This window comes from Protopterus annectens, chromosome 4.part1 (genome assembly GCF_019279795.1).
Source record: "Protopterus annectens isolate FY-2018-M chromosome 4.part1, PAN1.0, whole genome shotgun sequence".
Classification (NCBI taxonomy): domain Eukaryota; kingdom Metazoa; phylum Chordata; order Ceratodontiformes; family Protopteridae; genus Protopterus; species Protopterus annectens.
In genome coordinates, this window is record NC_056734.1 from 362,422,132 (window position 1) to 362,449,450 (window position 27,319).

The following is a 27,319-nucleotide window of genomic DNA, read 5'->3' on the forward strand; positions in this document are numbered from 1 at the left end:
CGTCAGGGATTTAGGATCTCGCGACAGGCAGTCTCGGATTTGCGCGGGTTTTTGGATAGGGATCGGATGTTGGACAGGATTTACGGTGATGTACTTTGGAGTTATGGATGGGATTTACTTCAGGTGTGTGTGTGTGTCGGACTGCAACGTCAGGGATTTAGGATCTCGCGACAGGCAGGGTCAGATTTGCGTGGGTTTTTGGATAGGGACCGGATGTTGGACAGGATTTACGGTGATGTACTTTGGAGTTATGGATGGGATTTACTTCAGGGGTGTGTGTGTGTGTGTGTGTGTGTGTGTGTGTGTGAGTGAATGCCCCAGTTGCAATATACTGGTGGTTAGACTCATGGTGGTGTGGTAGGGAATACCTCAGGCTTGAACCCTGTACCTTGTATGCAGGTGTTAAAGACCTAATTCCCTATCCACCACCATTTGTAAAAAAATTGCAGATTTTTGCCTCATATTCTATTCCTCATAATATCTGTGGTTTTTAAATATTGCAATGCTTGAAATTTGATGGTGCAGTGGTAGCATTGTTGCCTCACAGCTGCAGGTTCTTGGGTTTGATTCTTGGCTGGGGTCCCTTCTTTGTGGGGGGGGGGTCTGTATCTTCTCCCTGTGTTTGTGTGGGTTTGCTTTTGTGTCCTCCCATGTTACAAAGACATGTCTGCATTATTTCTTCCTGGGTCTCTGCCGAGAATTTTTTTTTTTTGTTCCAAGTCAGACTGTCCTGATTAACAAATTGACAGGCATTTGAATTTCAGACTTCAGGTTTCTGAATGTTTACTTCCTTACATATTTGATGTTGCAGTGGCAGTATCGTTGCCTCACAGCTATAGGTTTTTCTGGTTTGATTCTTGGCTGGGGTGCCTTCTGTGTTGAGTCTGCATCTTATTCCTGTGTTTGTGTGGATTTGCTCTGGTGTCCTTACATATTTGATGGTGCAGTGGCAGTATTGTTGCTTCACAGCTATAGGTTTTCTGGTTTGATTCTTGGCTGGGGTGCCTTCTGTGTGGAGACTGCATCTTATCCCTGTGTTTGTGTGGATTGGCTCTGGTGTCCTGCCATTTTACAAAGACATGTGTCTACAGTATTTCTCCCTGGGCCTCTGCTGAAAATTGTTTTTGTTCCGTCAGAAGTAAAATTGACAGGCATTTGAATTTCAGACTTCATATTCTTCAGAAAATACATAGTAAAACATCTTTTTATTCTAGCAATAAATATATAGTAACACAACCTTTTATTATAGCAATTTTTTAAGTTTATAAGATGACTATTTGAAATTTGTCCTTATTTTTGGGACTGTAATACCCTGTTATTGGCTTTGTCCAGGTTTTTTGTGCTAAAGTTGACAGCTATGGCAAGAACTGAATTAACTGAATATGTTTGAGGGCTGTATTCCCTCATTACTGGGTTTGAAAGGTCATCAGTTTTTTTCTTATGGGATCTAGGAGGGGTTGAGGCCTCCGACCCACAAATAGCCTCTGAAAAGGGTAGTCCCTTCAGCAACAATTTATTTTTCCTCTCAATCAACCTCCTGTTAGAAAAGTTCTTACAAATTGCACAGAGCGGATCAACTGATAAATGAGGCTAAGGAATCCCTGGAACCCTGGTTACGCAGACGCCCTCTGCCCCGAAAGGGACGTCTTCCCTGAGAGTTTCCCCCCCTCTGCCTGTAGGGGAGAACTCTGCCTGTGTGTCACGGATAGGACCCTGAGACTTTTTGTACCATATACTCCCTTTCTTCTGGTTTCTGGAAAAAGCACGTTGAGGGGAAGAATAACGGATACCTATGGCAGAAAGGGTCTTACCGTCCTGTTCACATCTGGCCAGTGTACTTTTAACTTTGGGTTCAAACAGTGAAGAGGCTTCGATGGGAGCACTGAGAAAGTAAGCCTTGAAGGGTTCCGCGAAATTACATAAGCGCATCCAGGTGTGCTGTCTCAAAACAAGGCCTGAACTCGCCGCTCTAGCTGTTCCTTCTGATGCGTGAGATATCAGGCACATGGAGGAGTTTGATATCGATTCAATGGTAGCCAGCTGAGAAGCCACTTTGTCATGGACCTCATCAGACACGGCATCAGCCAAAGTTTCAGAGAGCTCAGATACTAAATCCCTTTGGAGCCTGGTGAAGTGTGCCATATAATTCAGAGACCTGATTGCAAATGTCGCTGATGCAAAAGTACGCATCACTATTCTGTCCAGAGCCCATGACTCCTTGTTGGGCGGATGGACAGTCTGGCTTTCTTCTTCCGCCAGGTGTTCTTGGTTGCGGCCGCCACCACCAAAGCACCTATAGGAAGACCTTTGGACCAATGGGGGTCAGTAGCAGGAGGGGACAAAAATTTATCTGGCCTCCGGGGAATGGCCTCAATGGTGTCAGGAGCCTTCCACGCACGCTGCACGATGAGCCGGACCAGTTTGTCGGCAGGTGGATTAACCCAGGAGGTAGGGGGCCGGCGCAAAAGGCCTGCAGGGACACAGACACTTCAGAGGTCGGGTTAGAGGGCTGCCAGTCATCTCTCTGTTTAAGGATTTCGAGGATATCACCAAGGGATACTTCAGAGGGTGAGCGAGGGGATCCTTCCCCATCATCAAAGTCTGTGTCTCCAGCAAGGGACGTCTCTGTGTAGTCCATGTGCTTCCTCTTGCATGAGCTTTTGCAATTAACTTTTTTGTGGATAAACTCTTGGCTCGGCTTGGAAGGGCCCCAAGGCCATTAGCCTAGTAACCTCCTATGATCCTATAAAGTGAGAAGAGTGTAACTGCGCAAGTCTGGACTTATGTGATCGCAAGCTTATGAGAATGCTAGAAAACTTTATATAGTGAGGTCCTTAAAACAAAATGTCAAAACACTTGGCTGAAAACAAAACATTGATCCTTCCAAGTGTTATCCTGGCAAATCCATTACTGTCTGCAAAGGCACAGCTTCACCCCAACATAATACAAAGGCTCTTGACACTGATCATATATATCTCTAGTACTTGTATTGTTCAGACATTTAATTGCCCAATTATGTCCTGAACCCAAAGAATCACAAAAACTTCTACTGCATGCTCTGAACACTCAATATACTTTGGTGTCTAGTAAATGTCACTAAATATTCCTACTCCTACTGCCTTAGTGAAACACACTGAGATATAGTCTTATTTTTTTCTGACTGTTGACCAACAGTCTCTGGAATGGGTAGCCCTAAACCCATTTGATTTACAGATATGCAATAAGTTCATTACGTTTGGGTCTTGGGTTGCTCTGTAGGTCAGGTGCAAGTCTCCCCTAAGAAGTCCCTGTCGCTATATTCCATATCGTATAGACTTGCACCTGGCCTACAGAGCAACCCAAGACCCAAACGTAATGAACTTATTGCATATCCGTAAATCAAATGGGTCTAGGGCTACCCATTCCAGGGACTTAAATATGGCCTGCGACTTAAATAGAACATGCTGGACAGACATATTTATCTCCTAGTGACTGCCACGTCTTTAGATCAGGCTACCAATTCATGTGAAACAGAGCGCCACTGTTCAAGAAGAACCTGGACGAGTGGAGGGGACACAGTAAATTCTTAACAGGAATAGTGCCCATAACCCTCCTGGAAATGGGCGGTCATCACTAAATGCAATCTTGGGGATTGACTACTACTTCTACAGTATTACACTGGGTTGAAACGGCTAGGCTTAAAATGACTTCTGGGTCGACAGCTTAGTAATCTCTTATGATCCTGCATAACCTACTTTCCCAATGTTGAAAACTCTTGCATTTTATGCAGCAAGTACTAACTCAGGGAACACCTGAAAAAGTCCAATGGGTGTTTATGTTTATCTCATAAGAGTGACTGCTATTCCTTTTTTGGTGATACTATACTATACAGTTATAACACATATACTTTACAGTAAGCAACACATCATTGCAGACATACGTCTACACTCTATAAAACAAAACACTATCTAGTCAGAGTCTAGCTGCTAATTTATGCAGCAGTCTGCTGAACTTTACTGAAACATAAGGAAGACGAGCTAAGCATTGGGAGAGAGGGCAAACAAAACAGCAGCTGATTGGGCCCTAGCTTTCCATGACAAAAAAAACTAAGCTAGACATTTTCATTTTCAGAATGCAAAGTACCCCCAAGCCACTTGCAGGAATCTATAAGCCTCAGTTCTGACTATACACAATCTTAGCATAAATAAGTGAATGTCCCTCACAGCAAACTAGTTTACACATTGTCGCTGCTTCTGAAGATAATAAAAAACTTTATTTTAATTTAATTTAGATTCGTTAATTGGGGTACAGCATTGTTTTCAAGAGTTTTCAGGGTCAGCCCAGGACAAAACGCAAAGCCAAAAAATGAGACGTTTACAGCAATTTAAGAACATACAAGTAAATAAAAATGCATAACAAAAAAAGTGAATAAGCAATGAAAAATTGGACAGGTATAACAAAACAATAAATGCTAACACTATTCAGTAAATAATATATTAAGAAATTAAATTGACAATCATCTTTTTTTTTGGCTACTCCACTTAGGGCTGAACACAGCGGATCATGTTTCCATTTCTTCCTGTCCACTGCATCTTGCTCTGTCACATCAACCACCTGCATGCCCTCTCTGACTGTCTCCATAAACCTTATCTTAGGCCTTCCTCTTATCTGGCAGCTCCATCCTTAGCACCCTTCTACCAATACACCCAGCATCTCTCCTTAGCACATGTCTAAACTAATGCAATCTCACCTCTCTGGCTCCAAACCATCCAACCTGAGATGACCCTCTAATATATTAATTTCTAATCCTGTCCATCCTCACCACACCCAATGCAAATCTTAACATCTTTAACTCTGCCACCTGCAGCTCTGACTCCTGTCTTTTCATCAGTGGCACAGTCTCCAACCTACATAACATAGCTGGTCTCACTACCATCTTGTAGACCTTCCCTTTCACTCTTATTGGTACCAGTCTGCCACAAATCACTCCTGACACTCTTCTCCACCCACTCCACTCTGCCTGCACTCTTCTTCACCTCTCATCCACATTCACCGTTACTCTGAACTGTTGATTCCAAGTATTTAAACTCATCTACTTTCGCCAACTCTACTCCTTGCATCCTCTCCATTCCTCTGTTCTCCCTCTCAGTCACACACACGTTCCATCTTAATCCTGCTGACCTTCATTCCTCTCCTCTCTAGAACACATCTCCACCTCTCCAGCGTCTCCTCAACCTTTTCCCTACTCTCAAATATCATAGTCCACAAGGACTCCTGTCTGTTCTCATCTGTCAACTTGTCCATCACCAATGCAAATAAGAAAGGGCTCAGAGCTGATCCTTGATGTAATCCCACCTCCACCCGATCCTTGATGTAATCCCACCTCCACCCTGAACACATCCATCACTCCTACCGTAGACTTTACCACCGTCACACTGCCCTCGTACATATCCTGTACCACTCTTATACTTCTCTGCCACTCCCGCCTTCCTCATACAATACCACAACTCCTCTCTAAGCACCCTGTCATATGCTTTCCCTAAATCCACAAAGACACAATACAACTCCTTCTGACCTTCTCAGAAAAACTTAGCATAAAGTACTTTGTTATAGCAACTAACTTTACCTAGGTCTAGTACTTCAGAACATCAGGGAAACAGTACGATTCACAGAATAGAATGCTGACAGGACACTCAGAGACACCTGCTGTAAAGGAATTAAAGTGAGGGTCTTAGACATAAATGTTATTCTTTGCCATAAATCATGATTTGCCATTCAAAGCTGAGGTCATAGCTAATCATGACCCAGTCCATTAAAGACGTTGTAGTCAACCTTTTGTCAGAAAAACCTGAAATTAATGCTTAGCTATTATGATATCATAGGAGGTTACTAGGCTATTGACCCGGAGGTTATTTCAAGCCTAGCAGTTTCATCTCAATGTAATACCATAGATTCTCTAGTCAATACCTAGGACTGTATTTAGTAATGACTGCTCATGTCCAGGAGGGTTGTGGGAGCTATGCCTGGTAAGAACTTATGGTGCTCCATCCACTCGTCCAGGTTCCTTTTGAACAGTGTCATAGAGGTACTCTGCTTCATATGAACTGGCAGCCTATTCCCAAGATGCAGCAGTCGCTGGGAGACAAATTTAAGTCGCAAGCCATATTTAGGTCCCTGTAATGGGCAGCTCTTCTCCCATCCGATTTACGGATGTGCAGCAAATTCTTCAGGTTTGGGTCAGAGATTGCACAGTTTCTTCCATCTCTTTCAACGTTCTGGTTTAAAAGCCTGCGTTTGCGCTGGTTTCCCCCAACTCCTGTAATTAGTCTAGTCCAGATACAGATTTGCTGTATCCAAGACTGTAAGCTTCTGAACCCCCCCCCCCCCAAGCCATTCTGTGTTGGAGGGAAGCCTTCTAGCGTATCAGTGGGAGTGGTAAGCACTAGGTAGCCTATCTACCACAAGAGGAGTGGTTTCTGGCCCAGAAATTATAGTTTATTGGCCGTTTGGACAGTTTTTCCATCTCTCTTAACTTTCTGGTTTAAAAGCCCGCTTTTGCACTTGCTTCCCACCTTTCCTGTAACTAGTTTAGTTCAGATACAGACTTACTGTACCCAGGACTGTTTACTTTGTAAGCTGAGCGGTACCAAAGTCTGCTCTTCAACTTTTCCCTTAGACCTGCTAGTTCTTTCCTCTCCTGCACTTATAGTAGCTTATTAGTCTAGCACTTTACCAGACTTCTTGCAGCAATTAATGTAGCACACAAATGAGCTACCAGCATTAAACGTTCTACAAAGAAACAGATCCAGTACTTATCAATGCCCATCCCTCCAGGCATGTCTAAAGGCCAGTTCCCTGTGCTTTCTCCTATTAACCTGGTGAACTTGAGCATCCTGAGGCAATGTAGCAACTGCCTCATGTACACAGACAACCCTTTCCTCTTACCTTCCAAACACTCAAGACTTGCTAGAGATGCACTTATATATCCAAACTGGAAGCCACGCACTCTCCAGCCAAGACCGGAATAGCTAGTTAAGAGGAGATGGTCAACACCTGCACCACACCACACCACATGGAACACATAGCCCTCCAGAACAAGCACCAACACTGCCTTCACATAAAAACACAAACCACACACCCACCTTAGCAGAGGCCCTCAGTAAAAATCTACCCAAGCAACAAAGGCCTCCAAGGCAGAAACGTACTCGACCACCACAACACAACACTAATCACGAGACACACAACTCTCAGTGTGCCACTCAACCAAAGCCCCTAAGGCAAAACAGCATGCCCAACACACTAGCCATTGGTGACTCGATACTGAGGTACATGGATGTCCCACTCTCTAGGGTGAAAAAGGAGAAAGTAACAGTCAGCTGCCTGTCAGGTGCCAGGATCCGCCACATAACCCATGCACTGAGGTCCCTCAATAACAGGTATAAATATGACTCTGTCATTGTACATGCGGGTGTGAATGACCCGAGATGTACCTCCCTGGACTACATGAAAAGAGGCATGGAGGAGCGGGTATGACCCTAGCCCTGAGCAGCATCCTACCATCACCCAGAATGATACCACAGTACAAGCAGAAAATGATTGATTTCAACAATTGGCAAGTTTCTGGTGTCATTCTAAGGGAGTCCAGTATCTGTCTGCCTGGGATGACATGATTGCCAGACCTCGATGCTTTGCCAGAGATGGCCTGCATCTTGTCACTCCTGGGCTTCCGGATACTGGTCAAGGATCTTGCCACCCCTATAATGGCTTTTTTAAATGGTGTTCCAAGGACCAAATTACCACCGTAACAGCTACAAACAAATGCAGTCTGAGAGTCATACTGCTCAATGCTAGAAGTCTAAATCTCAAAATGCACTCACTCGAAGCACTCCTTAAAATGGAGAACATCGACATTTGTGATGTAACGGAGACCTGGTTCAAGGCAGCAGAAAGGACCCCTGCATTACCAGGCTATAACTCATTCCACAACTTTCGGCCCCAGAACTTGGACTGAAGCTCTAAAGGCAGTGGCGTTTCCATATTTAAAAAGGATGCACACACCTCCAGACTGGTAGCCCAACATAATGCATCAGAGATACTTCAAGTGCAGCTAACATTGGGGAAAGACAGTGATTCAGGTCATAGCCTGCTATAGGTCCCCAACCATGTACCAAGACTCGCACTTCACATTCCTAAGCACCCTGGAGAACATTAGGGTCCAACCCAACACTCTATTACTTGGCGACTTCAACTACCCCTCCATTAACTGGGTAATCTACTCATGCACCAATACACTTGCCCAACGATTCCTGGAAATCATCAATTCCAATGCCCTGGACAAGCTCGTTCTTACCTCCACTAGAGGTAGCAACATCCTTGACCTAGTTATTACTAATATGGGCGACGGTTGCTCTACACCAGTAGTCAGCTCCTCCCTGGTTAGATCCAAACACAAACTGATCACCTTGGAAATCCACATACCTCCCACCACCCCAGCAAAGGTAACCACCATGAAACACTTCTCCAAAACTAACTTTGGGATCCTAAAAACAAAGGTGGCTAACTTCACGGCACCTATGCAAATGGAGAATAGTTGTGTGACTGCAGAATCATACACCAATGCACTGTATGAACACGTACACAAATGCATGGATCTCCCCATACCCAATAGAACCAAGACACACTCCTCCAAAAAAAGGAAGCCAATCTGGTGGTCCCCTGCCATAAACAAACTACACAACAGGAGGAGGAAAGTGATGCAGAATAAGGTGAAGTCCCAAGACTGGAAAAACTCCCTTACCAGCCTCAACAAAAAGTTGAGATCCCTCATCAAATCCTCTAAAGCTAGCTATGAAAACAGAACTGCAGCAGATAGTAAAGACAACCACAAGGCCTTCTATAGTTATGTAAAGAATCTCCACGGCAATACCCAGATTTGCTCTAAGCTACTGCACAATGGTACCTCCTATACCAAGCCAACAGATATTGCCCGTATACTGGCCAACAGATTCAGTGCCAACTTTACCCCCCTCCCCAAAAGGACCACAATACCAGTAGATTGCCAGGCACACAGTATTACTTCTGCACAGGTTAAAACAGCAGTGTCCAAGGCCAAGAATACAGCTTCTATGGCACCTGACAATATCCCTGGTTGTGTTCTACATGAACTACAGAGTGAACTGACACCTCACCTGTGCGCCCTGTTCAATCACAGTATCACCTCAGGCTTTGTCCCTACCAAATGGCGCACTGCTACAGTCATCCCTCTCAACAAAGGAGGAGTGACTACATACCCTGGGAACTATCGCCCCATTAGCCTGACGAGTCTGATATGCAAAGCTATGGAACGCATCATGGACCTAATAAACAAGGATATAGGGAATCTCCAAACTCTGGATACCACACAATTTAGTTTTGCGAAGGGTAGATCATGCCTGCTCAACTTAGTCGACTTCTTTGAGTCAGGTCACCAGACCTGTGGATCACAGCCTACTTTGGAGCTGGCAAAGGCTTTTAATACCATTCCCCACTCAGGATCACAGCCTACCTTGGAGCTGGCAAAGGCTTTTAATACCATTCCCCACTCAGGAATCATAGAAAAAGTCACTAAGCTTGACATCAACCCCTATATCACTAGGTGGATTGCAAACTGTCTCAAAGTTAGAACCCACAGTGTGAAAGTAGCTGACTCCAAGTCAGACTGCCGACTAGGCACGAGTGGAGTCCCACAGGATTCAGTCCTGGGTCCTCTCCTGTTTGGTATCTACTTCTCTGCAGTCCAGGCCAACAGGAAGGGACTCTGGCTGACAAAGTTTGCAGACGATTGCAAGTTGGGAGCTATTATTAACTCCCCAAGTGATGTTGACATCCTACAGAATGGCCTCACTAAGACCAATGACTTGTCAGAACCATGGCCTTAAGCTCAATGCCAAAAAATGTGTAGTCATCCCCTTTTGAGAAAAACCCGGTTCCCATGAATTACCACATTGATGGTAGTCCACTGAACACACAATGCATTATAAGAGATCTGGGAACATAAGTTGACAGCAACCTCTCTTTTGATCACCACATTGCCGCTGTGGTCAGAAAGTCCTTCTATGTGGCACATCTCATTACCAATGGCTCTGCATCCAGGAAGAAAGAGGTCATTGTCTCCCTCTACTCTTCTCTCATTAGGCAAATAGAGTACAATGTCCCATTTGGCATGTACCTCACTAGGCACCTGCAACAACTGGAGAGGTCACAAAAGTACCTCACAAAGAGGATCCTAGGCGTTAAACACTTGTCCTATATGGCAGACTCAAACAAACTCCAACTATTCTCCGTTTCATATCACCTACTTAGAGGTGATCTCTGCTTGACTTACAAAGCCATGTCTGACCCAGCTCTGTTAGAAATGCTACAGCTAAAGAAATTCCAATCCCTCCGCACCACACGTTCTTAGGGACCTCAACCTCATTACCACAATTAACAGAACATGCTGGAGGGACAGGTTCATAACCCAGAGACTGCCCATGCTATGGAACAGATTTCCCATAGATGTCAAGCAGAGCACCTCACTGACCCTTTTCAAGAGAAATCTTGATGAGTGGATGTGAAACAGAAAATTCACCCCAGGAATAACTCCAGTGGCTCTACTCAACAGAGGCACTGGAAATTAAGGTCGGGTGGCACTATGCCAGGGTAATCCTATGGCTAAGATTGTAAAGGCCCCAGTGCCATTAGCCTAGTACACACCTATGAACCTACAAGTCTCTCCGATACCAAGTATAGCGACAGAGACTTTAGTAGGTCTGTGTAAGGCACGTGCTGGAGTCCCTTCATCTTCTTAGTTAGAAACCTCTGAGGTCTCTCCAATTGCTGCACATGCTTTGTAGAGCACACACCAAAACCAGTGTTATACTCAATTATGAGCCTGATTTGTGATGAGTATGGAGAGGTTATAACCTCCTTTGCTCTAGAAGTGATGCTTTTGTTAATCAAGTGTGCTACATAGAAAGCCTTCCTTACCACAGTACACACATGGTGATCAAAGTTAAGGTCGCAGTCTACTTGTGATCCCCGATCTCTTACCACTTCGTAGTTACACAGGGTAGTGTTGTAAATCTGATAGTGTGAACGGATATTGATTTTACTGAAGGGAATGATGATGCATTTCTTTTGCATTCAGTTTGAGACCGTGACCAACACACCAGTCGCTGGTCTGCATAAGACCCACCTGAAGTATACTGACATCATTTGGGGATTCAATAATTGCATCCAGTTTGCATTCATCCACAAACTTGGTTAGCCACAGCCCCTTGGCTTTGGCCTGAACTTCTGAGAAGTATATACCAAACAGCAGGAACCCAGCACTGACCCTTGAGGTACCCTGCTGGTGACAGGTCTAATGGTTGTAGTGGAGTAACCCACTTTGATAGTACACTTCACTCATACCCAGCTTCACAGTGGGAATGCTCTTGTTCTCATCCTACATAGCTTCCCCTCCTTCTCACTCTCCACAGGCTACTATATCTGTAAATAAACTCCTATAGTTTATGTAACTCCTAGCAATAGATTGTACAAGAACTGTAATTGCTTATAATAAATTTATCTAGCATTGCACCAACTGCTGCTCCTTCTAATGCCACTACTATGTACTTCCAATTTCTCCCATATTTTATTTTCTAATTTGTAATCTTGTAACTTCCATAATTTTTTTAGTATTTTTTGTATTATCCTGGAGCTGTTCTTACCAGGACTCCATTGAAAATGAGCTCTTTGTGGCCCAATGGGCCATCCTGGCAAACAAACTGCAATAAATAAAAGTGACTGGTTTGTGAGCTAGCTAGCAATGCATCTTACAACAAAGGGGTTTACATTCAATTTGCTAAGTTTACTGGTAATGTCTGAGTGCAGAAGTGTGTCAAAGGCTTTTGGCAAACTGAGGTATGCTGTGTGCATAGATCTGCCCTCGTCAATGGCCCTGGTCACATTTTTGAAAAAAATTCCCTAGGTTTAAACAGGCAGACTCTGCCCTTGATGAAGCCAAATTAGGTTGGATCCAGGGTTTGGAAGTCTCCTATGTCCTTATTTATGAGGTCATGATGATACGTTCAATGGCTTTACAAACGAGGCTGTCAAACTTATAGGTCTATAATCTCCTAGGTCTGTTGCTAAGCCACCTTTGTGGAGGAGAATAACTTCTGTTCTCTTTTCTGCAAGAACAATGAACAAAGCCTGTGGTTTGGTGACTGAATAGGGTACTTAATGGTGAAGCCAGTTCTTGCTTTTTCTTTGTTTAGAAGACACCCTGGGATGTAGTCTGGTCCCATGAGATAAGGCTTTAATGATGCGCTCTTCAGATATGTATGGTGGTGGGGGGTTGGGGTCAAGGTTTGTGATAAGTTTGGAGGGGAAAAAGGGAGTGAAATTTTCACCGAATCTGTCCGCTAGCAGGTTTGCTATCTCTGTGGGATCAGGGAAAAAGGGAGTGAAATTTTCACCGAATCTGTCCGCTAGCAGGTTTGCTATCTCTGTGGGATCAGTGTGTGTGTGTGATACCATTAATCACTGGTTTGGCACATGCTTGGGTCCTACCTTTTACACTACATACGTACCTGTAAAAGGCCTTATGGTTATCTTTGGCTGGGATTGCTAAGTTTTTCCTCAAAGTTACCCTTACAGGATTTGACATGTTGTCTTATTTGCTTGTTGAGTCCGAGAAGGGTGCTCTTCCATTGTCAGGGCTGTGATGGGTGCTTACAACAATCAAGGAGACTCAATCCTCACCACTGACTCTGGTGAGGGATGGTCACTAAGAGCAAAGATGGATTTACACAGTACTTTCAGATGCAGCTCCCTGCACTAAGCACAATTTCCCTTAAGAGCACACAGGGAGCACTCTCCAGACCCACACAAAACTCCACACTGACCACTTTGGAACTCTCTGTTCCTGTTTGCAGTAGCAGAGACACACACTTGGATATTTGAGTTTCACACACAAACATACACACCTGGGAAAAGCTGATGCACATTTACTAGTTGTGCCCCTTTCTGCTCAGACTTTGAGGTAATCACACTGCAACAAGTCAGCTAGCCTAAGGCTCTTATAAAGGGTACCCATTTATGCTGTGTAAAATTAATACTAATGGTAGGGTGTGACCAAAGCAGCAAGGCTTTCAGGAGCAGCCAAAGTGCCACTAAAACAAGCATAAGTACTCTCAAGACGTTAAAAGTACTTTCTAAAGGACCAGCCAAAATGAAAAATATTAAAATATTTAATGATAAGTAATAAAATAGAGAACAGGAGATTATGGAATACAATAAAAAGAGTTTCAACCACAGAGATATAAAAAACAGTTTCTCACAGTTAGTTTCTCACAGACTTTCAACCACAGAGTTGTAAAAAATAATACAGTTGGATAGTTTCTCACAGATGCAAAAAACAATACTAAACTATTCTCACTAAATGCCCCTCACTAACTAAAGAATTACTGTTCCCCGACTACTTACTAAAGCAAGGCTAGATGGTGTGTGCCGAGTGTCTTACCACAGCAAAAGACAAATGATGCCTCGCTGTCTGTGTGGATGTGCGAGACATACACATCCTGTCAGAAATCGTTCCTGTCAGGTTCCAAAGTGCGGCTGCAAGGGTTCCAAAGAAACCAGATGCTGGTTAAAGGATGACACAGCTTTGCTAACATCTTTGACAGCATCTGAAAGCTATAATACAATTTCAAACTTTCCACCCTTCCAGGGTTCTCTGATAAAAATACACATTTGATCAGTTACAATAATACAACCTAATATACATGCACACATTCTTCACGTCCAGCAGGACCTACTGTTGATGCATTTTTAACACACGTAACTTTACAAATATATTTTTAATTCAAACATCTGTACAAAATCAGTATGATAGTCAAATAATAAAATTCTTTACAAAACCCCAGCTAGCTATGCGGGCATATGTACACATGTACTGCCCTACTCTCTCTGGCACAGATGGCACTACCTCGATAACATCAAAGGGTCCTCGCGTTAGATTTCTTAGACAGCAACTTTTTGCGTTTGTTGTACAGTTTGTTGATGCTGGATGTCCACCAGGGCGGCGTGTATTTACTTGGAGCTCTGGCACAGCCAAGTCTATATACTTATACAAGTGATTGTGCAGGGCTTTAGTTTAGTTTAAACTGCAGGGCTTTAGTTTAAACTTTGGTGTAGTTACCACTTCCAGATGGAAGCGGGGCTTGGAACGCATTTATACCTTCTCCTAGGAAGGTATAGTTTGCTTTGGTGAAGTGTTTTAGTCCAACTTCACCCTTTGTGAGTTCTGACCACAAGTCAGTCACCTTCAAACTGGCACTAACACCAGATTTGACTTGGGTTCATAGGTTAGTACTAGGCTAACTGCCCTTGTGGGCCATTTTAAGCCAAGCCAATTACCCCATGTGAGAATCAAACCCTGCACCTTGTGTCTACAAGGTAAACACCTTAACCATTATGCCATCCTCCCACCCCTTAACTTAATGAGGATCCGACAGCTGTGGCGGTGCATCTGTTTGTATGTAGGTCTGTCTTCTTGTTGGGGGTTGAACAATTAATTCCAAGGCATTTGAGTTAAAGTCAAGGAACTTTTGCGCTAGTGAATTAGGGCTAGAATAGGTTTCCCAGTTGATGGTGGGATAATCAAAATCCTCCATGGCCAGAGTGTTTGGCAATATTTGCATCAACTCCAGTTTGGTCAAGTAGGCCTCGTGTACACCATGATCCATGGAGGGAGATCTATAACTAGCTATGAATTGAATGGGGGTTTTACTCACAGTAATCTGAACTTGGAGTAAGTCCTTAGAGTTGTCCAGTGTAACTAGTCGGGAGGTGAATTCATCTGTAATATAGATACAAACACCACCTCCTTTCATTCTCACACACTCATGTTCATTCTAAAGGTGTGAAAGGCATTGTAGCCTTGCAAGGCCGGGGCACTCTCTGAGGCCTTGAACCAAGTTTCACTGACATCTACATCCTTCAGTGATAGAAGTGCTTCCAGGGTGTGCAGTCTTTGGTTTAAGCTCCTAGCATTTAGCAGCATAACCCTTATTTTGTTATGGTTGGCAATTTTCATGTCAGCAATTTTGTTTTCGAGACTTTGCCTAAAAAAAAAGGCACTATGGGGAGGCAACAGCCTTTGCCAGCAGCCAAAAGCCTAGTGGTGCCAGGTGCAAACCACCTCACAAAATCAGTGAGGTTTGTCAACCATGTCATCCCAGGCTGACTGAAACTGGATCCCTTTTGAATGACACCAAAAACTAAGCCAATTATTGTATTACAAATCCATACAGGTACAACCTCATTAACAGAACTTCCTCACATCTGTTTAACGTCTATGTGGCAACCTGTTAAAATGTAGCAAAGTCTAGCTACAACCATTATGCTAACATGCCACAAACATACACAGAGGTGTAGAAGGTCATTGGGTTGTACTAACAAAAACAAGACCACTGTTACACAAAACTAAGGTAGAGTTGCTTCAGATTATAAACAACGTTCAAAATAAAATGAGAAGAACCCCCCCAACCCAAAAAAATATTTATTACAGAGTATTTTAAAGGATAACAAGCAAGCGTTGTGTAGCTATTTCTTAGTTTTGTCAAGTCCAGTTTCAGTAAATATGGATAATGTCAACCAAAGAATTTATAGAGAGCACTGTGGGTCTTTGAACGTCATTTTGGTGAATGCAAAAAAGAGTAAGTGTTGTTTGCCGAAATTACTTTCACTGACAGTGGAGTTTGCTTTTTCTCCCACTGCTGTGCAATCTTGCAGTTGGTATATACAAGTCTAGGGGTGTCACCCCCCACAAGGTGGAGCTTGCCCCCAACAAAAACAAAATTATTAAGTTGTTCAAAGGTGGTTTCGGCAAATAGTTTTCCCTTTTTTTTTTCTTTCAGTTCACTAAAATTGCCTTCGATTACTCGACATGAAATCTATAACATGCTCTGGGGTATTAGGTTTTTTTACTCCAGATTTGCTTACATCAAGTATGGTGACATGGGGGTTAAAGCCTAAACTCCCCATCCTTGTGCAGGGAGTGGGGGTAAATTGTTTCCTCTCTTCAGCCTGTTCCCTGTACTAGACTTGAAGGCTTTAACATATGTGACTTGACAAAATATACCACAAACATTAAGTCGCAGAATCTGTACCTTCCTTTAACACATTAGCCAGTGTTATGAGCATTGATAAATTTCCATTCCAAATGTGAAGTCGCGGAAAGAGAATGCTAATGATACATCTTTCACAACATACTCTCTATTTCTGCCCTGCTGCCAACATTCCTCAGATTCCATTCCCAATCAGTCAATATGTGCTATTTATAAAGGCACTGCTTGTTATCCAATACAGCCTTAGGAGATATCCCTTTCCTATTTCTTAGCAAGCAAATTACACTGTCAAGAATAACTTTGTGGCATAAGACTTATGTCTACAGTAGGTTTACTGCAGGTCATTATGGCTCTGGCCCAAGGACCTTTCAGAGGTTCTTCGTCTCTGCCCATCACGGATGAAGAACAGTAAAAGATGTCTAATCTTATCCATCTCTGACAAAAAAACATTCATAAAACACACCACTTCTATCACACAGGCAGGAATTCAAATATTTCAGTGACAGGTTAGCAATACAGTACTTTAATGATGTAGTCCACTTCTACGCAAATTAGAGTGAATGCACACAATGTGCCAAGCAAAGCAAGCCGGCAGGCATTCTTGCTGAACAGTTTTAAACCAAGACAAGTAAAACATAACAGCATATGCTCAATCCTTTAAATCTGGAAAAAAAAAATACCTCAACATTAAATGGTATGTCATGAAATCCTTCAATGTAAAAGTGCAAGCCATGTATTAATGCTGGATGACTAGAAGCAAATCTTTAAAATGATGCCGAAATATAGGTCATAAAATGAGGTGCATAAACAGCTGCAGCTTCCACATCCAGAGCTATCAGCAGGATACTGCACTGAAAACAGGGCTACTCTTTCTGATAACATGAAACTAAAACCCAAGAACTTTCTGCTGTAGTCCATACAGATCTGAACTATAGTCAAGAGAACCAGTAAACCATAGTTCAAGCCCTACATTTAAATAACCAATACAAACATCACTCTTACTGGGGTGGTAATAGCAATTAAGAAAGCAAGCACTGCCTTCTGCTTCCCCGATTTACAAGCTACGACTTCTGAAGCTATGGCCAACCAAAGGCTCTTAATGCCTTACTATTGCCAATTAAAAACTTACCTTCACAGCAAAAATTAATAACCAAGTGCAAACACTGTAAACGGTTTCCCTAACATACTGCTAAAAAAGAAGTTACGTCTTACCATAACGTTCCATCTGTATTGTTGATCCTCGTTCAGTCATTACGCATGGGTATCTGTTTCGACCTCGGAACCGAGCCGGCCATTTTCCAAGCTCGTGTCAGCTACAAACTCTCGACCTGAACTCTTACCCATAATCCCCCTCTCCCCGTTACCTCAGATTGAGTTTGCAAGTCAAAAGAAGCTAGAGGCTACTTCCGGTCAAATGACCTAAGAGAACCGGATGGTGAGATCCACTAGAAGCCACAGGAGGGGGAAGGGAGGGAGGGTCGTAATGACTGAATGAGGATCAACAATACAGATGGAACGTTATGGTAAGACATAAATTCTTTATCTGATATTGTTAATCCTCGTACATTCCTTACGCATGGGACAGAGTTCCCAGCTACCTCTATTCTTGGGAGGCTCTCATGGAAGGACATTCCTGAGCACCATAGAACCAAAAGATGCTCTTCCCCTGGAGGCCAAATCCAACTTGTAATGACTGATGAAGGTATGAGGCGTAGCCCAAGTTGCAGCTGCACAAATGTCATGTAAAGAAGCTCTGGCATGGAAGGCAGCAGAAGTTGCCACCAACCTTGTCGAATGAGCTTTCATGGTAGTAGGCAATGGGATATTACGTTGTGTATAAATGAAGGTCACGCAGTCCTTCAACCATCTAGCTAATGTAACCTTAGCAACAGCAGATCCTAATCTAGGTCCAGAATAAGCCAAAAATAACTGATCAGATTTACAAAAGGACCTAGTAGGACCTAGTCCTGTTTAAGTAAAAACGGATTTGCCTGTGGATATCTAGGGTATGTAGGCAATACTCTCCTCTGTTTGAATGATTGGGAAAAAAATGGCAATTCAACGGTTTGATTAATAGACATTTCAGAGATCACTTTGGGCAGAAATGAAGGATTAGTTCTCAAAGACACTATCTCTATGAAAAATCAAGTATGGACTCTTGATACATAAAGCTTGAAGCTCAGAGATACGTCTGGCAGAAGTAATGGCGACCAAAAACAAGGTTTTCCATGACAAATACTTGAGGTCGCAAGAAGAAGCTGGTTCAAAGGGTGGCACTGTCAGAGCTTGTTGAACTAATGATAAATCCCATGGTTGAATAGGTTCTCTAAAAGATGGCTTCAGATAAATCACTCCTTTTATGAAGGTCTTGCACAATTTGTGAGACATAAGAGAGGAATCTGGGACACCCTCATGGAAATTAGAAATTGCAGCCAAATGAACTCTAATGGTAGAAGCCGATAGCCCCAATTGGAAAAGGTCGACCAAATAGACTAGTATTATTGTCACTGGTGCCGAGAAGGGATCTACTTGTTTATCTTTCAGCCAACAGGTAAATCTTTTCCACTTGCTTAGATAAGTAATTCTAGTGGAAGACTTATGAGATGCAATGAGAATGTCACGTACTGGTAAAGAAAGATCATCCTGCCTGGCAATCAAGGGAATTGGGAGTAGCCCAGCAGTGAGCTTCAGGCTGTTCAACTTGGGATGAATCAGGTTCTGTGGATGTGAGATCAACTCCAGGGTTGGATGGAGAATCCATGGTCAATCTAGTAGGTGAAGCGAAAGGAAGGGGAACCAAATCTGACAAGGCCAATATGGTGCTATGAGGATCACCTTGCTCTTTAACCGACGGGCTTTCTTCAGAAACTGGGGAATAAGGGGAAAAGGTGGGAATGCATAAAGAAGACCCGAGAGCCAAATCGTGGACTAGAGCGTCCCTGGGTGACTGTCCCGGAGGGGGAATCAGGGCGAAGTACTTGCTGCATTTGTAGTTGGTAGGGGATGCAAAGAGGTCGCAGCAAGGGCGGCCCCAGCGGTGGAAGATCTCTGCCGCTTTCAAGGGATTCAGGGACCACTCGTGAGGTTGTAGAATGCACCGGTTGAGTCTGTCTATCACGTTGGAACTCTCAGGAATGTGCGTTGCTAGAAGAAAACGGTCGGTAGCCATTGCCCGTTACCATATCCTCATGGCCTCTCAACAAAGGGGGTAAGATTTGGTTCCTCCTTGTTTGTTGATGTACCAGACCACCGCCATGTTGTCTGAATGAATCGCAATCGTCCCAGACGACAGCAGGGGATGGAATGCTTGCAACGCCAGAAGCACTGCCCTCAGCTCTAGAACATTTATATCCAGTTCGGACCAAGTGCCTTGGACTATCTGTCCCGGACATAGTCCCCCCCACCCCATCAAGGAGGCGTCCGTGGTCACTGTGGCCTTGGGTTGCTGAGGGAAGAAGGGGCGAGACCATTGTGACAGATTGTGTGACATCCACCAATTTAAATCCTGTTTGCACCTGTGGGTTACTCGAATCTTGGCTGAAAGAGGATGCTGAAAAGGATACCATTGGGTGAGAAGTAGCCATTGTAGAAGCCTCATATGAAACCTGGCCAGGCGGACAATGGTGAGGGAGGCTGCCATGGAACCCAACAGCTGTAGGATAGAGTGAGCTGTGGATTCCTCCCTTGAAAGGATTGGAATTAGTTGTTGCTTTACCCTTAAAATTCTGTGCTCTGGAATTGCAGCTCTGCAGTTCTTTGTATCCAAGATAACCCCTATGAATTCTGTCGAATGAGATGGGGTAAGGTTGGATTTTTGCCAGTTTATGGTTATGCCTAGCCTTTGTGCAGCGAGGAAGGAGAATGCCAGGGCTTCTTCTAGTACATGTCTGGTGGGGGTGGAAATGAGCCAGTCGTCTAGGTATGGAAACACCTGGAATCCTTGAAGTCGCAAGTGAGCTGTGAAGACTGCCATGCACTTTGTGAACACTCTGGGGGCTGTAGAGAGTCGGAAGGGCAGTACTCTGAACTGGTAGTGACTGGCTCCCGCACAGAAGAGCAGAAATCTTCTTGATGGCATGTCCACTTTTATGTGGTAGTGCGCATCTTGAAGATCTATCGAGCACATCCAATCGTCTTTTTCCAAAAGCGGGAGGATAGAATGTATTGTGACCATCCAGAATTTTTGTACTCTCACAAACTTGTTCAATACATTGAGATCCAAAATTGGTCTCCAGTCCCCGGTTTTCTTTGGCACCAAAAATAGTCTCGAGTAGAATCCGGATCCTATCTGGTCTGGAGGGACTTTTTGGATGACTGTCTTTTTTTAGCAGCTTTTCTATCTCTAGTGCGGCTTCTTCCCTCTGACTGGGTGGAACATCAGGAAGGTTTTTTTTGAAGGGACAGGACAAATATCGAAGGGGATATGATAATCTCTGGTTATAATCCTTTGTACCCAAGAATCAGTGGGGCCAAGCAGAAGGGTACAAGAAGAAACGACCCCCAACTACCTCCAGAGGATAGGAGTTGGGCCGCTCTTCAGGAGTGATGGTAGGATTGGCCAGGGAAAAAATCCCTGGAACCCTGGTTACGCGGATCCCCACTGCCCCGAAAGGAGCATCTTCCCTGTGAGTTTCCCCCTCTGCCTCTAGGGAAGAACTCGGCCTATGTATCACGGAAAGGACTCTGAAATTTCTTGAACCATATCTTCCCACTCTTTTGGTTTCGGGAAAAAGCACATTGAGGGGAAGAATAATGGACATCCTGTTCATATCTGGCCAGTGTGCTTTTAACTTTGGGTCCAAACAACGAAGAGGCCTCAATGGGAGCGTTAAGAAAGGAAGCCTTAAAGGGTTCCACAAAATTGCACAAGCACATCCAGACGTGTCATCTCAAGACCGCAGCTGAACCCGCCGCTCTAGCTGCTCCTGATGCGACAGATATCAGTCGCATAGAGAAGTTGGATATTGACTCAATGGTGGCCAGCTGACAGGCCACTTTGTCAAGGATCTCATCAGACACAGCACCAGCCAAGGTTTCAGACAGCTCGGAAATCAGATCCCTTTGAAGCCTGGTAAAGTGTGCCATATAATTCAGGGACCTGATAGTAAAGGTCGCTGATGCAAAGGTGCACTTCCCTATGCTGTCCAGGGCCTGGATCTCTGTTAGGCGGATGGACAGTCTGGCTTTCTTCTTCTGTCAGATGCTTTTTTGTTGTGGCTGCCACCACCAAAGCATCCACAGGAAGACCTTTTGACCAATGGGGATCCGTAGCAGGAGGGGACAAAATCTTATCTGGCCTCCGGGGGATAGCCTCGACGGTGTCAGGAGCCTTCCACGCATGCTGCACGATGAGCCGGACAAGTTCATCGGCAGGTGGAGTAACCCAGGAGGTAGGGGGCCGGGCACGAAAAGCCAGCAGGAACACAGACCCCTCAGAGGTCGGATTAGAGGGCTGCCAGTCACCTCTCTGTTTAAGGATTTCTAGGATATCACTGAAGGATACCTCAGAGGGTGACCGAGGTGATCCGTCCCCCTCATCAAAGTCTGTGTCTTCAGTGAGGGACTCCTCTGTGGAGTCCATGTGCTTCCTCTTACACAAACTTTTCTGGTGGAATTTCTCAGAGGGAGAAGCTGGGAAAGACAGCGGAAAAGGGATTTCCTTTGGGGATATGCCCTGAGGCCCTTGCACCCGGTATCCACTAGGTGTGACTTGTGAAACCAGTGTACCAGAGGAGGGCGGGGGGATAGACAGTCCAGTATCGCCAGCAGAAGCGAAAGCCTTCTCCATCAGTTGAAAGGCTGGTCCACCTGAAGAGTGAATGTCTAAGACAGGGGTCATGCCTCCCCTAAGTGGCTCAGCCTGCTGACTCTGAGTCCCCGGATGGCTGTGGAGCAGCAAATTATGCGTGTCACAACTGTCATCCTTGTTCAAAGCAAAACTTTCCTGCCACGAAGGCAACTGCGGTTCCTTAGAGAGATCCATAAAGGGAACCACAGAGGGGGAAGACTGTGCTATATCAATGGACTTCAAAGGCAATGAAGGAGAATAAGAAGGGGTCTTTGGAGATGGGTGATCACCTCCCAAAGAAGGATAGGTCCTGGGGGTTGGGATACCTCTGGCCAAAAGCACCTGGTCCACAAGTCACAACACATCATGTTTGGAAAGGCTTCTAGTGGACCTCACAAAGACTGAGGGAGAAACAGGCCTGTCCACAGAAGAGACAAACTCTGTGCCCACCTCACCAGTCCGCACCAAGAACAACGGTGCCGAGAGACTACGGGCGTCTGCACCGAGGAAGTCACTGGTGCCGAGGTCACGGTCTGCACTGACAGAAGGGTCGGTGCCGAAATGGTTGTCAGTACCGAAGCTGGAACCGACAAAATTGGAGCCAAAAATTGAGGCATCGGTTCCGAATAAGAAGTCAGAGCCGACGTGGTCGAATTCTGCGCCGAATAAGCGGTCAGTGCCGATACAGTAGTCATGATAGTCTGTACTGAGGAGCTGCTCTGTGCCGACATAGTGAATGCTGCAGGAGAAGATGGAGCCGAGATCACTAAAGGAGCCGAAGGGCTCAGTGCCGAAAGTCTACGCACCGAAAGCACAGGGGCTGACGGAATGAGCTCCGGCGCGGAAACTTTAGCTTTTTTAGGTTTTGGTTGGCGGGAGTCCCCAGCCGGGGATGAAGGCAAAGACTTAGCCTTAGTAGGAAAATCCAAAATTTTCTTATGGGCTCTAGGAGGGGTTGAAGCCTCCGACCCAGAAATAGCCTCTGAAAAGGGAGATTTAAGAAGTCCTTTCAGCAACAACTTGATTTTTCCTTTCTAATAAGGTTCTGTTAGAAAACTTTTCACAGATAGTACAAAGCGGGTCAACAGATAAATGGGACACCCCCCCCCAAGCAATAAACACACAAAGAGTGTGCATCAGATGTAGGTAATTTGTGCCCACAATCAGAACACCTTTGAAAACCCGGACTACCTTTCTTATCTGCCATGATAGAAAAAATGGATAGTAGGAAGGGTACCAGCAATGGTACAAAAGAATACCTGAAGGTATGAAGAAAAGAAGATCACCAACGATGGTATGGGAGAAATGCCTTGAGGTAAAAAGTGCAGAAAGAAGAGAAGAAAAGAAAACTCAAGAAAATATGGTCGCTAGATGGGATAGGGTAAGAGACAACAAAATAGAAACTTTCCCGACAGAAAAGTTATACAGATGACTATTCTGACAGCAAATAACTATACTTAGCTCAAGAGAAGCAGCATGACATGCCATAACGCGGCAGACGAAATCGGAGGTAACAGGAAGGGGGGATTATGGGTAAGAGTTCAGCTTGAGAGTGTGCAGCTGACGCATGCTTGGAAAATGGCTGTCTCGGTTCCATACCCAAGTGTAAGGAATGAACAAGGATTAACAATATCAGATCAATTACTACAAAGTCTAAGCTGATGTATACATTAATGCAACAAGTGTCCTCTCCTCTACAAGGAAGCATACACAAGACTACAGACTACTCATTTCTACTCCCCAAACATCATTAACAAAATGAGTGCCCCCGTTTAAAGTGGCTTGTCTGTCCTAAACATGTCCTCCCCGCGGTCGAGTGGCGTTCGAAAGACATGTGTGAATGGGCATGCCTTCTTTGAAGACTGGGCGTCGGGCTGGCACCTCGGCACCGTAAAAATATACTGCCAATCATTAGCAGACCGAAGTTCTGCTGTGGCGGCCCCTAACCGGGGAAAAGCCAAAAGAAGAAGAACAACAACAACAACATTGTAGTTAACTCTAGGCTATACCAGACTCTTACTCCACCAACACCACCACCATGAAATTCTGACTTCACAGTCACACTAAGTCCCAACACCACCACCATGAAATTCTGACTTCACAGTCACACTAAGTCCTAAAAGATAAAATATTTATACTACGCATCATGGAGTACTCATGTCACACTTAAGACCACATGCGATTGTGCCTCATCTCTGAATACTCTCCACCACCTCCTGGTTGTGCAACAACTACTTTTATCCCATTTGTGACCATGACCAGCCTCTTACAAACTCCTACTTTTGCAGCATCTATTCATCCCACCTTGCACCAGAAACAGTTACTTGCACTGCCGACCCACTGGGTCATCTCTTTTTGCTGCAAAAGAGTTACATACATGCATTAATACCCTATTTCTAGTAGAACCTGTGATAAAAAATTGGTTGCTTTCCCATGAGGTCTCAACAAATTTTAAGTGATGTCTTAGATTTTCTTGTTAAACCTTCCTAGTCTAAAGCAAAGACTTCAGACATTAAGTAGATTACATATGTGAAATTATCCATTATCTTGTCATCTGTCATTCAAGTCAGCACTTCTGCAGTGCTACAATGTACAAGCCTATTATCTGCTGCTAATGGAGCAGCCCCTAAAGACTAAAAGAGAGCAATTGCTTACCATATTTCACTTTAAAAAGCTGTTAACTCAGGAGAATTAAAGTAGAATGTTGCCCTTTTCAAAGCTGCCAATCCTCCACATACATGGCCATGACAAATCATACCAAACTTGCAAAACTTACTTGTTTAAGTTGTTTTTCAAAATGAATTAAATGAGTTACACCTACTGAGTGAAATCAGAACTACACATTTTTCAAATCTTTTGTAAAACAACTTGGCGGTCAGCATAAACATCCTAAGTCTCACCCCTAAGCCTAAAAAGCCCAGAACTCTATCAATAATCAGGAACCCAAACCTAATCCTAAAACACTAACATAAGTGTGACTCATTCAGACAGCTTAACTGACAGTTACACTAATTTTACACAGCAACTTCCCATCCAGTAGAATGGAACATAGCCATGTAAACAACCATGGGCTACACATGCCAAATGAACATATGCACACATCTTTGCCCAGCAAATTTACTGTAGTTTACACTTGACTGAAGTAAACAAGGAATGCTTAAATGCATCTGATAAGTGAAAACATACACTTCTGAAGAAATCCATATCCAAACATACTGTATATAGATTTCTGCAGAAAACCCTCCCCTAACAAACAGGAGAGACGAGGTGTTGTATTACAGTCTGCAACTAACACCATTTCTTGTTAGTTGCTGACACTTCTTGCTCATTAAGCTGTACACCAGGAGGAACCACAGGAAAAAAATGTAAATTTAAACAGTACTTTTCCTAGTTAAAAAAGTAGAAGACCTCGACTGTTTGACATGGTATTATAAAAAAAATACAGTGTATGAATAAATCACTGCTCAAAGCTGACAGGATTCTGCAGCTATAAATAACCTGCTACTATCTTGACCAAAGGTCTGACTGACAAGCAACAGCCGGGTGCACGTAGTGCCATCACGGACAACTGGATAAAATACCTCACGATGGATTCCAATTTAAGTCTTCCACAACATACTAAAGATAAATGGCAGGCAATAGGATATGATAGGACAGGACAGGACAGGACAGAACGACGACCCCCCCCCCCCCCCCAATTACAACAGCAATAAATAAATAAATAAAACAAAGTACAGCAAAACTAAAACACAAGCAGAAAATATTAAGTGGTATACTGCACAACATTTAAAATAGAGTACAACTACGGAACCAGAAACACAATTATTTCCTGTCATTCCAGCTTCAGTGTATGGTTTAGTAACACAAGAGAATTAAAACCTAACACAAGAGAATTAAAACCTCAACAATATTTCACCAAATAAGCTATTATTACTCGGCATACGTTTCACAACACGATACACTGCTGAACACGTGCTGATGACTTTAATTTAGACATCTATTGGCAAAAAGCTCCCACATACTCAGTTATCTTTATTGCATAAAGGATAATGGCAATCGCAAGGCGTATAAAACTTCTCTGTTCTTATCACCTGTGAGAACACGGATCGTACAGATTACACAGCGTCTAAAGACTATTATTGCGTGTGACATAAGAACATTTTATAAAACAACAACAGTAAATCTGCATTGTACCTTGTAAAAGGCTCCGTTGGAACCACGGACTTCCACTGTCAGTTCCTCCATGTTGGAAGCGCACTGGCCGCTGGGTAGAAATCTCCGAAACTTATTTACAATTACAAAAGCCAATGTGCTCATCAGTCCACCAAGCGATCGGGATGTGACTGTGAAACTTCAGAAGAGGAGATATGGGCGGACAGAATGAGAATTTTTACTGTATATTGTATTACTACTCCTTTTGCTGTAAGTATCAGTTTGTATCTTTGATTGTACACAGTTGTATGTATGATTCTCTGATTATGGATATCAACTTCGCTGTTCATTAGATGTTCTGAAAATGAAATCTGCAGTAGAAGTCAGTCGCCGATTGCGTGATAATTGAAAAAAAAAATCCAGGATTTGCTGTTTCTCTCAGTTGTCCAGATATTCGCAGAATGTCCATATTTTTGGTCTGATCCGCATAAAATTTATTTTCTGAAAAATCATTGGGGATCGAAGTCACTAAATAATGACAAACAGCAATTCAGCAATTCTCTAAGTTTATAATTGCAACATTTAAAAGCTGTCCCATTCTGGACCGTTGTACCCCATTATTTTGCCTTTGTCCAGATTATATGCTAAGAGGTTGAGAGGTATGGTCCCAATTTACAAGGATGAACTGAAAAAATCCCTCATATCGTATGTGTTTTACCAGAAAGTTACTTGGCAAGTCCTGTTCATACTTCTCTGGACTTTAATAAATCAAATAATTTTTCAGAGTTTGTTTAAGCCTCTGTAAATCAGCAGAGGAGACTAGCAACAGCAAAGTCATTTAGTAACGGATGACACAGAAAGTGTGGTTCAAGTTATTTCGTCCTTACGGCTACCTCACCATGTTGTTTTACGATGTGCTCACCCCGAGAATCCATTTTAGCTAACAATATTTTGGGTTTTTCAGCAGCTGTATGGTCAACTGCGGTCTTTTATGCAATTTTGACATATGCATACCTGTTACTTCTGTATCATCTGGTTATCTTTTGCAGACTAAACTTGACTTGGACATTTTATATCCCAGAAGACATGAAAATTGTAAATGTTCTTTTTTTAACTTTTGCGCACATTATTGCAAAAAAAAAAAAAAACTATGATTATATGTGCAATAGCTTAAAGAATTCTGTAAACGTAAACAAGCTGAAACAGCTAAAGTTCTACATTTTGGTAATAGTGGGAATAAGTATTTTGGCTTAGTAGGAGTGAC

At 43.6% G+C, this 27,319-nt stretch overlaps 1 protein-coding gene across 2 annotated transcripts in view; it reads right to left on the reverse strand.

Annotated features, from left to right (window-relative positions):
• Nucleotides 1-26,181, reverse strand: part of FXR1 (FMR1 autosomal homolog 1) — a 1,545,230-nt gene extending 1,519,049 nt beyond the window's left edge. For both annotated transcript variants that reach the window (XM_044070180.1, XM_044070179.1), the window contains exon 1: nucleotides 26,098-26,181. In XM_044070180.1, coding sequence (XP_043926115.1) covers nucleotides 26,098-26,148 — 51 coding nt within the window. In that variant the 5' untranslated portion in view covers nucleotides 26,149-26,181. The remainder of the gene's footprint in view (nucleotides 1-26,097) is intronic.
• Between the last annotated feature and the right edge of the window lie 1,138 nt (nucleotides 26,182-27,319).